At 30.1% G+C, this 11127-nt stretch overlaps 1 protein-coding gene across 1 annotated transcript; it reads left to right on the top strand.

Annotated features, from left to right (window-relative positions):
• The first annotated feature begins 4966 nt into the window (after positions 1-4966).
• On the top strand, positions 4967-7018 carry LOC132623162 (abscisic acid receptor PYL12-like). The gene is made up of 3 exons (XM_060337877.1): positions 4967-5247; positions 5646-5650; positions 6233-7018. Exons 1-3 carry the CDS (start codon positions 5014-5016, stop codon positions 6588-6590), a joined length of 597 nt encoding a protein of 198 aa, XP_060193860.1. The 5' UTR covers positions 4967-5013; the 3' UTR covers positions 6591-7018.
• Positions 7019-11127: the final 4109 nt, after the last annotated feature.

Genomic DNA, 11127 nt, shown 5'->3' with positions numbered 1-11127 from the left:
ACTCCTTCTTATAATGTAAACTTTGATGAATATCACCTTTATTTGATGCAGCAAAATGTGGATATCAAAAGGAACTAAATGATTTGGACGTCTTAGCATGGTGGAAGAGATACAAGGCAAGTCATCCGATACTTTCAAGAATGGCTCGAGATATCCTTACGGTTCAAATATCAATCGTGGCTTCGGGGAGTGCATTTAGCCAAGGAAGACAACAAATTGGAGACCATAGACACTCATTATCTGGATTTAGCTTACAAGTACTAGTGTGCATTCGCGATTGGATTAGATCGGAGCGACACAACCAAAACTTAGAAGCGGTGGAAGGCGAAGAGGAAGAGATTGAAGATTTGATAGCAAGTGGAGTGGATCAAATGGAAGACTTTGAAGATATCTCCATGACCGAATATGATATGGCGGATATTAGCCAAATGATTGACACTTTTTGATTTTATTATTCTACTATTTCTTTGCAACTCATGTATTATTTGCAAGTTAAAAAAAACTACAACTTGCAAATAAATGTTATCTATGAATGAATAAACTATATGGCTCATTGAGCTTTCTTCTATTTACTTGTGTTCATATTTTTACTAATATTAAGTAAGGAATATACCTAAAATATACTAAGAATATACTTATAATATATATCTACTTAAATTAAAAACTAGAAAGTTATATACTTGAAAAATAACTAAAATATACTAAGAATATACTTATAATATAAATATACTTAATTTATAAAATAGAAATTTATAAACTTAGAAAAAACTTAAGTTATAAATAACATAAGTTATAATACATATAACTTAAACATATATATATAACTTATACTATATATAATATACATATAATTTAAACATATATATATATATATATATATATATATATATATATATATATATATATATATATATATATATATATATATATATATATATATATATATATATATGTATGTATATATATATAAGAGTTATATAACCTAAGTATATTGATATATATAAGTATATTCTTAGTATATTTTAGGTATATGTAGTATAACTTAAGCATATAACTTAATATATACATACATATATGCTGTTAGTCAGTAAATATATAAACTTTACTTATAAACTTATATAACATATGTAAATATACCTACAATATACTAATAAATACTATAATATATATATATATATATATATATACTATACAAAAAATAAAAATAAAAGGTTTTCTAATGTTTTGGACCGGCTCGGTTCCGGTTTCCAATTTGAAACCGGTAAACCGGTGGCCGATTCTGATTTTTAGACAGGAAATTGGCCAGTTTATTAATCGGTTACCGATTTGAACCGGTTGCCAGGCTTAGGTGCAACTAGAAATCTCTAAGTTTCAAGTTACAATAGAAAAAGAGCTAGCTTCCAACGATGAGCTGTAAGCAGGATTTAAAGCAATAAAATAGGGAACTTTCAAACTCTCAGGACGACACTGGATGTGACCCAAACGCTCATGAAAAATGTGACGTCTTACTTTTTAGCTGGACTGATGCACATCACAGAATTAGAACCACCTCCTTCTGGAATATTCTTATTAGATTTTCAATTATTAGTATTTGTATTTGTAATATATTATTTACTTAACCATCCTGAATTGATACACACACTCGCATCAATTATGTAACTGGAATATATAATCCATTAATGTGACATGGTGCAATAACGTTTTTCCTCATAGAGGGATTTTCAGAATTGACATTTTCAATATACTAAAAAGAATCACATTTGCCATGGTATGGTACCTATTTTCAGTTCTTTTGTAAAACGACACCTACACGGGCTACACTTTAGTCCCTTCCGGTACTGTAAAGAATATTCTTGGGTGTTACAAAGCTTCATTGAATGCTACAAAGCAAAGTTATAAGCAGTTAAGAGATCTAATCAAGAAGTAGGAATTGATTATATATGCCGACACTTTGAGTTTAGTGGTTAAACCAACCACAAGGATTGTTATAACTTATAAAAATGACACTATCAGAAGGATATTTCCATCAAGGGAAGAGCCAAAAAAAAAAAAAAAAAAGGGGTGGGGGGTGGGGGTGGGGCGGGTAGTGAATAGTAATTAACTACTCTTTAATATAATCCTCCCACATGGTAAACATGATTGGTAAATATATTTTACCAACTTACAGATTAATATTTAATACAAAATGGTTGGTAAACATGATTGGTAAATATGTGTACCAACTTATGAGTCTTTTTTTTTTACAAAATATAAACGTATGGGTCAAATTTTACATTTATATTTTTTGAAATCATGATTTCAAATCCCAAATCATGCCTTTTTAGATGATTTGGGATTTCATCTCATGAGATGAAATCGCATGTCCAAACGCCTACTTAATCTCTAAAGGGTTCAATCTAAGCTCCAACCTATGTGTTTAAAATATTTGAACCTCATTTCTACTATTATAGAAGAGTGCGTTGGGCATGGGATCGTCATCCACCCACTCTTCTATAATAAGTTAATTAAAAAAAATGAAGGTGGGGTCCACATGAAGAAGTAGGGGGACAATTGTAAAAAAAGAAGTGGGGTCCACGTGAAGAAGTAGGAGATAATTGTAAAAAAAAAAGACATTTAAATAATAATAATAAGTCCAGAAAATGGTAAAGGTACGCTTAGAGAAAATTTAAAGAACATAAATTCGGAAAAAAAAAGAAATAACGATTTAAATTAAACACAAAAACCACTAAAGAAGTCATAAAACCAAAAGATTTAAAACTTATAGCTTTGGGTAAAGAAAAAAATGAACTAATTTTAGACACATACGTCTCACACAAATAATGAGGAATAACATCAAGAAGACGAAATATAAACAGTCAAGAAATGTATACACATATTTTCTTAAAATGGTGAAGTTAGTCTATACTTAAAAATTTAATGCTACAACAGATGCTAACGCATGAAAACGCTTTTCAGTGTTGTTGAGTAGAAAGCGATGATGGCATGAAACTCGGTAGGAGAAGGTGTATTTCAAATCTTTCAATTGGAGAACCAAACCAGGAAAGTCATATATGGAAGAAGCGGATTAAGTAAAATAATTTATTGATATTTTCAATTAATTGAATTATAATACTTTCTATAATAAAAATTCATAATTATATTACTAAAAGGTACTCTCTTTGTTCTAATTTATGTGGCATAGTTTGACTAGGCACGAAGTTTAAAAAAGAAAGGAAAGATCTTTGAAATTTGTGGTCTGAAACAAGTTATAGATATTTATGTGGATTTAAATCATTTCATTAAAGGTAAAAGAGAAATTTCAAGTTAAATAATTTCTAAACATAAAAATATATGATTTTTTTAGAAAAACTAAAAAAATTATTATACTATTTTTTGTGTTTGAGCAGTGCTGACACGAACTTTCATCATCCAGTTGGTTAATAAATTGAGGTGGAAAAGGAGACGAACACGAAAAGTTTTAATATATGCCAGACATTTGTTGCGTGGGGGCTGGGGCTCCAAATTATTGGTCATAATATATTTCACTTTTCAATCTTAATTTAATAAATCTTCGAAGCGTATGTGAATTAGATCAATTTAGTCTTTATATTAAAATTTAGCTATTAAAAAATCATACGAAAAATACAACAAATTCAACTTTTCTTATATGCCTTTGATGAAAAATATATTTCAAAATATTGCTCAAAATTTATATGGGATAAGGCTCTATTACCCCCTGAACTATACCCGAAGTTGCTACGATACATCTTAACTTTTTCTGAATTTTATTACCCCGCTAAACTTATTTAAAACGGAATAATTACCTCCCTAAACGCTGATGCTCACACTTATATGGGAGAGTGACATACACTCCTTGCCACATGCGTATTTATTTATTTTCTTTTTTTAATTTTTTTCGGCTTACTTGTCAATTTTTTAAAAAAAATAAAAAAAAGGATTTTTTTTTTAAAAAAGGATTTTTAAAACCCGTTTAAAAAATGAAAAATTGATTTTTTTAAAACCCATTTTTTTAACAAAAAACAAAAAAAACTGAAAACACGGATTAAAAAAAAATTAAAAACTGAATTTTCTTTTAAAAAAATAATTTTTAAAACCCGTTTAAAAAAAATTCAAAATTTGATTTAAAAAAAAAACTGAAAACATGAATTTTTTTAAATTTAAAAACTGAATTTATTTAAAAAGATGATTTTTAAAACCCATTTTTTTAAAAAAAATTAAAAATCTGAAAATTTGATTTTTTTTAAAAACCCATTTTTTTTAATAAAAAAAAACGGAAAACATGAATTTTTTTAAAAATATGGAAAACTTGATTATTGTTTTAAAATGTCTTAAAAAATCTTGATTTTCATGATTTCATTTTCTCAGGACACTTTTATTTTTCAAATAAAATCCGAAAAAAGTATTTTTTGTCAAAATGTGTAAAAACTGAATTTTTATAAAATTTTGGAAAAATTGATTATTTTTTAAAAAATTTGGAAAACCCGTTTTTTAAAACTAAATTTGAAAAACTAGATTTATTTTCATATATAGAAAAGTAATCAGTTTTCCAGATTTTAAAAATGTCCAAATTTTTTAATAAGAAGACTCAGTTTTCCAGATTTATTTTCTAAAAAAATGGATTTTTCATATTTTTAAAAAACAATTCAGTTTTTCATATTTTAAGAAAATATAGATTTTTAAGAAAAAAATTAAGTTTTCTCTTTTTTATGTTTCTCACTCTCCCAAAGAGAGTGAAACACACGTTTCTTGCCACGTCAGCGGTTAAGGTGGTAATTATTCTGTTTTAGATAAGTTTAGAGAGGTAATAAGACCCAAAGAAAGATAAAATATGTCGTAGCAACTTCAGAATAATTAGGGTGTTATAGTGCCTAATCCCAAATTTATATCATGATTTGACTATCGAACTAGTGAAGTGCCCCTCTTCTCTCCCTCTATATAATAGGAAATCAATAGAAGACTCCCTTGAACCATGTGCTTAGAGACACCCAAACTCCGCAAGCATAACGTCCAATCATGTTATGCACAAATCCAAAAAACTCAAACGCTCTAGAAAAAATGATCAAACTTTACCACACTCATGAACTTCCCCCAAATCAATGTTCTTCAATTCTAGTCCAAACAATCGATGCACCTCTTCCCTTAGTATGGTCTTTGGTTCGAAAATTCGAGAAGCCGCAATGCTACAAGAATTTCATCAGCAGCTGCACTCTTCTTTCTGGTGATGGTGGTGTTGGTAGTATAAGGGAAGTCACCTTAGTTTCTGGCAGTGTTTTAAAAGGCGGGGGCGTAAGGCGGGGCGTTTTACATACGCCTCGACGAGGCGTAAGCCTCGAGGCACGGGGCGTAAGCCCCATGGGTATTTATTTTTTAGTGTTTCTTAAAATAATATAATTACAATAAATATTTTTAAATAGGTAAAATTACATAAAAAAAAACTGTAAATAAATGAAATATATATATATATATATATATATATATATATATATATATATATATATATATATATATATATATATAGTGTGTGTGCGCGCGCGCGCGCGGATCCTCACAAAAAAATGATCAAAACAATTCATTATACACCGCTTATAACTTATAATTATATATAACATAATTTTACAAGTATAAACAATACAATGAAATAAAAGCTATTATGAAATGCAAATCAATTCTAACATTTTAACTTTCAAACACAGAAAAAAACATAATTTCTTAAAACACTATTACTATCATACTATTCATTTTATCTCCCTATAAGCAAATAATCAATAAAATTTATCAATATTACAATTAAAACATAACTTCTTCATGAACAAAAAATAAAATTATATGATAATTCTGATACATAGGACTTATGATCAATGACAAGTGAAAATGTACAATTTCGCTATGTGTTTTTTTTTAAAAAAAATTAAGTAATATTCACCCTCACGACGTTCTCAAATAGTAAATATCCAATACTATGACTTGTTATATGAGTTACACCCAATCTTCTATTTCTATAGATGAAAAACTATTAAGGAATTTAAAATATAATTTGTGTAAGAACTGTTAGGCGAGCCCTGGGCGTTGGGCGTTAGGCGTGTTTAGGGCGCCCAACCTTAGGGCGTACGGTTGGGCGCTTAGGGCGTAAGCCTCATAGGAACTAAGCCCCGCACGTTAGTCCCAGGGCGTTTTGCCACTGCCCTGTCCCGAGGCGAGCCCCGGGGCGAGTCCTGACACTGTCTTTTAAAACAATGGTTTCTGGATTTCCTGGTAAAAAAAGCATAGAAAGGTTCGATTTTCTTGATGATGATATGCATGTGAGTGTGTTTAGTGTTGTTGATGCGGATCATAGTTTCTTGAACTTCAAATCTACTATCACTTTGCATGAGGATAAAGAAGAAGATGATCATGGGCTAAAGAAATATACAAGTAAGACAGTGGCTATTGAGTCTTATGTAGTGGATATTCCTGAAAATAGTTGTAAAGAGGATACGTGTGAGGTGACTGATAATATCTTGAGATGGAACCATAGGTCATTGGCTTGGGTTGCTGAAAATATGGCTACTTCTGGAGTTTCTTCCTTGGAGTTGAACAAAACTTTTGCATAATTCACTATGTTCCTCACCGGGGAGACAATTTTTTATGACCTTTTACTTCAAAGAATTCGAGTAACGATGTATAATCGCAACATGCATGCATGTCGATTGAAAGGTCGTCAGGAAATTAAATCGTGGCAAACTGATAAGCTATACACGAATGAAAATGTTGCAGCAACATGGCACGTTTCAGCATCATGAGCGTCGCAAACTGATATCGTGTGTCACAAAACTATATGATGATAAATATAGGAGGCATTTTTATTTTTTGCTCCTTTTTTCCTTTTTTTTTTCTTTTTTATGAATAGAATATAGAAACTTTATTTTGATTTTATGTTCTACTAATTCGATCCGAATATACATTTCTTGACATATTGTGATATTGTTCGTCCTGATTTATATCAATTTTTAGTCTCACCTTGTTCATATTGATGTAGAACTTTTGTTTGTTGGCTCAATGATTTACCGATACAAATAATAATTAGTTTTGTCCAGGTGATCAGTTTTTTTTGGGAGGGTCTGATGTGATCAAAGATCTTTTGAAATTTGAGAGTCTTTTGATCCGTGATTTCCACAATGGTGGGCTTACTTTAACAGAAATTCCAACTCTCTATTGTGTATGCATTCTACATATTAAAAATCTTACTCTGTCCCACTAAACGACTATAATCCCAGCTTGGCAATCTAAAGATGAATAAGAAAGGGATTGCAAGATGAGAAACTACATTTATTGATACAATGAAAATTCAGGTAGTCAATTAATACGAGACTATCATGATTTTCCTACATTATTACTTAAGAGAAGCTAATAAGGCTATGAAATTCGACGGCAAACATAAAAAATGTCATTTCAAGGGGTATATGAATTAAGCAGCAAATTTGTAAGACTTGATCCTTCTCCCCCCTCCCCTCAGTTTGATAAGAGGAGAGGAAGGGAGAAACAAATGGATTAGTTAACTTAGCACATTTAATATTGAATTAAACCAAATATGTGATTTTGGTCATTGAAGCTAGTGGAAGTTAACTATTACACGCCTTTATTATGTGATTTGCTTAGTACGGTTTGTAATTACTTAATGATAATGTAATATTAAAAAAATAATCTCTCTTGATTAGTTAAAATAAAAAGGTAAAATAGAAAACCTATTTTTATTATAATGGACAAGTAAAAAGAAAAAAAAAATAGAACTGCAGAAAAAGGAAAAATTAGACCAGGTGATAAAGATCGCACCATCAAATAATCAAGTTCCTTTGGTTCATCAAGAGTTCAAGACTCACATTCTAACTCTAAGCACTAAAATATCTTACGGCTAAACATTGCGATCATGGTACTCTTTTCGTCCTTTTTTATTTGTGTAATATATTAAAAATAAAAGTCTATTTTTATTCATTCACTTTAGTAAATGAAGAAAAAAAAAATATTTAATTTTAGGATAGGGACAAATAAAGGGTACAGAGGGAGAAGTTATTTGTTGGTCACAAATCAATGGATCCACATGTACTGGCACTGCACTCACAAACTCTCCACTAGTGTACACCCTCTCTCTGTCACTTAAAGAGAGACGAATATTTTTCAAATTTGTAATCTTAATATTTTATAATATTCATGTTATTATAAAAAAATTCATTAAGAACAAAATGAAGAACATAGCTTTTAAATTAGACAAAATTATGCATTGTTTTTAGGAGATACTATAGTAAGGGGCGGATCTACTTGGAGGCCAAGGTGTTCACCCGAACACTCTCGGTAAAAAATTACAATATATATATAGGGTAAATTTTCTATATTTATGTGCATATATTAATTTTTGAACACACTCGACAAAAAATTACAATGTATATTTGACTTTTTTTTTCCAAACACCCTGAATGAAAATTCTGAATCCGCCACTTACTATAGTAGTAATAAGAAAATCGTGGCATATCAAATGAACAAAGCAGTAGGAAAAACTGCTCATACTTGTACCGGAAAAAGAAAAAAAAAACTGATGATACAATTGATGCGACAAAATTCAGTTTTGCGTCTGGCAAAAATGATAATACACTGCTACCATCGCCACCAACAGCTTCACTCTCTGCTAACTCACAACCAGCTCCTCTGTTTCCATTTGATAAGTACTAGTTATGTGAGGCCCGTGCTAAGCCCGGACCCAAACTTAAGATATAAAAGTAGATATTTTAACTAAAAAAATATAATCTGTGTTAGTACAAGTGTACAACAACAATTATATACCCATTGTAGTCCCACAAGTGGGTAATTATATAAAAGCAAAATTTTCATTCCACTGCTTTAATATTTTAACTTCCATTTTGATAAAATTATTTACTTCAAATCAAATACGGAGCCAAAATTTGACATTTATAACTTATGTATCCTAATTTTCTGAAGTTATTTAGTTCTAAATAAATAATCTATACATAGTTAATAAACTTTTAAGACAAATACATAATTTAACTTGTGCAGCGGATGAAGCTGCTCCTCTCTTAATTAGGGATTAGGGGTTCGAACATGGATATGGAAAAAATCTTTGGAGGAAGCGTTCCCTCCGAATAGGCGCGATACAGTGCTAATTATCTAGATTAATTGGGCTTAAATGCGGATATCGAGCACGAACCAGAAAATCAAAGAACATGAAAAATGAGGTAGAAGGTTCGATAACTTTTGAAAAGTAGACCTTAAAAATAAAAAATAAAAAAATTGACTTAAATAAATAAGATTAGGACCTAAAAGTAATTAATTAATTTTTTTTTAAAGAATTAGAAATTATTGTGAGGACTACAAAAGTCCCCAGGTTCGATAGCTTTTGAAAAGTAAACCTTAAAAATAAAAAATCAAAAAATTTACTTAAATAAATAAAATTAGAATATAAAAGTAATTAATTAAAATTTTTTTAAAAATTTGAAAAACTCTTGTGAGGACTACAAATCCTCACATTCCCTCTTATATTATATAGTAAATTATGAGTACTAGCTACTCCAATTTTTGTCATTTCTTGATCGGCTCAATTTGATCCTATTTAGATCAAAACTCAGCTTGGCTTAGCTTGGTTATGTCGGTCAAATATCGGCTTGGTAGGGCAGTGATTTTGTGAAAATATCACAACATATCAATAAATGCACGTTTTATATATATGCTATCCCTCAACCTGAAAAAATCTTCCTCCCTCTGGCTCCACGTTCCATGGCCCTCTAAAAAAGTTAAAGAAATGAAAAGTCACTCTGCATAAAGATATGTAAGCAATTAATGATTGAAAATGACATGGGGTACCAAGGAAAATATTTTTTTATTTTCAGAAAAATAAGTAGTTTGGTGTTGTATAAAAAAAATTATCCTAAAAGCATTTGCATAGTATCTACACAAATTTTGTGGGAGAAGTGAAAATGAAGTGTGTTAGAGAGTGAGTATGCGACAATCAATTTAAATGTTTTCCCTACTTCCATTTTCCTCATTTTGATCAATCAAAAATAAAAAAATAAAAAAAAAAATTTCCGTACCACCCATAATATCTCTATTTGGTTTGATGTGAGATGATATGTTTCTCTTTCTCAGACCGAAAGGAGCTTTATATCATAATCAAAAAGAATTCACCGTGCTGTTGTGTAAGCAACTAATGATTGACTCAATTGAAATGACAGAGGGTACCAAGGAAAATATTTTTTTTTCTTACTTATTTTTGGTGTAGTACAAAAAATATTATCCTAAAAATATTAGTATAATATCTAGATAAATATTATGGGAGGGGATGAAAATGAGGTGTGTTAGAGAGTGAGTATGAGACAATCCATACGAATGTTTTCCCTACTTTCATTTTCCTCATTTTGATCAATCGAAAATGAAAAAATGAAAAAGATTTTCCTCTGTACCCAACACACCCATAATATCTCTATTTGGTTTGTTGTGACATGATATGTTTTCTCTTTCTCAGACCGAAAGGAACTTTATATCATCAATCAAAAAGAAGAAAGAAATATGGCTTTGCAGATTCACCGTGCTGTTGTCTCTAAACTTATTTTATAATTGCGCAAGATCTATCTAGCAGCAGAAAGCACATGTTTTCGGAGAATCCTGTATACACAATATCTCTTAATTTAAAATATGCTCATTGATTTTGAACCTCAGTTCAAACCCTTACTTACAAGGCTACAACATATGCACCATTACAATTTACAAGTAGTTTAAGTTATATAGAGTTATTATAATTACCTTTTAAGTGATGCACTTGTGTAAGTATCTTCTTGTGTTGTTAAGTCATAAGTTTCTCAAACTTCAAATGAATAGAGTTGTTTCAAACAGTTGATTGAATCATTGAATTCACATCAGCTTTTTCATGACCTGTGAAAATGTGGGGTTTCCAGGTGTGCACCATAAAAAGATGCCCCTTACAACTTGGTGAAAATGAATTATAGTTGTTAGTTTAGTCACCAGCTGTAAATAGGGACAAACAATAAATATATGAAATTTTGAATTAACTACGAGTAACCCAATTCATGGTAATATACTAATCAGAAAATGCTTTTAAAATATCCATACCTACTGACCACTTCTTTG

This window comes from Lycium barbarum, chromosome 12 (genome assembly GCF_019175385.1).
Source record: "Lycium barbarum isolate Lr01 chromosome 12, ASM1917538v2, whole genome shotgun sequence".
NCBI lineage: Eukaryota > Viridiplantae > Streptophyta > Magnoliopsida > Solanales > Solanaceae > Lycium > Lycium barbarum.
Note: the sequence above shows the minus strand (reverse complement) of the source record. Positions and strands in the feature narration are given on the sequence as shown.

Coding starts and splice junctions, on each gene's coding strand:
- LOC132623162 (XM_060337877.1), top strand. CDS start 5,014: ATGTTATGCACAAATCCAAAAAACTCAAACGCTCTAGAAAAAATGATC.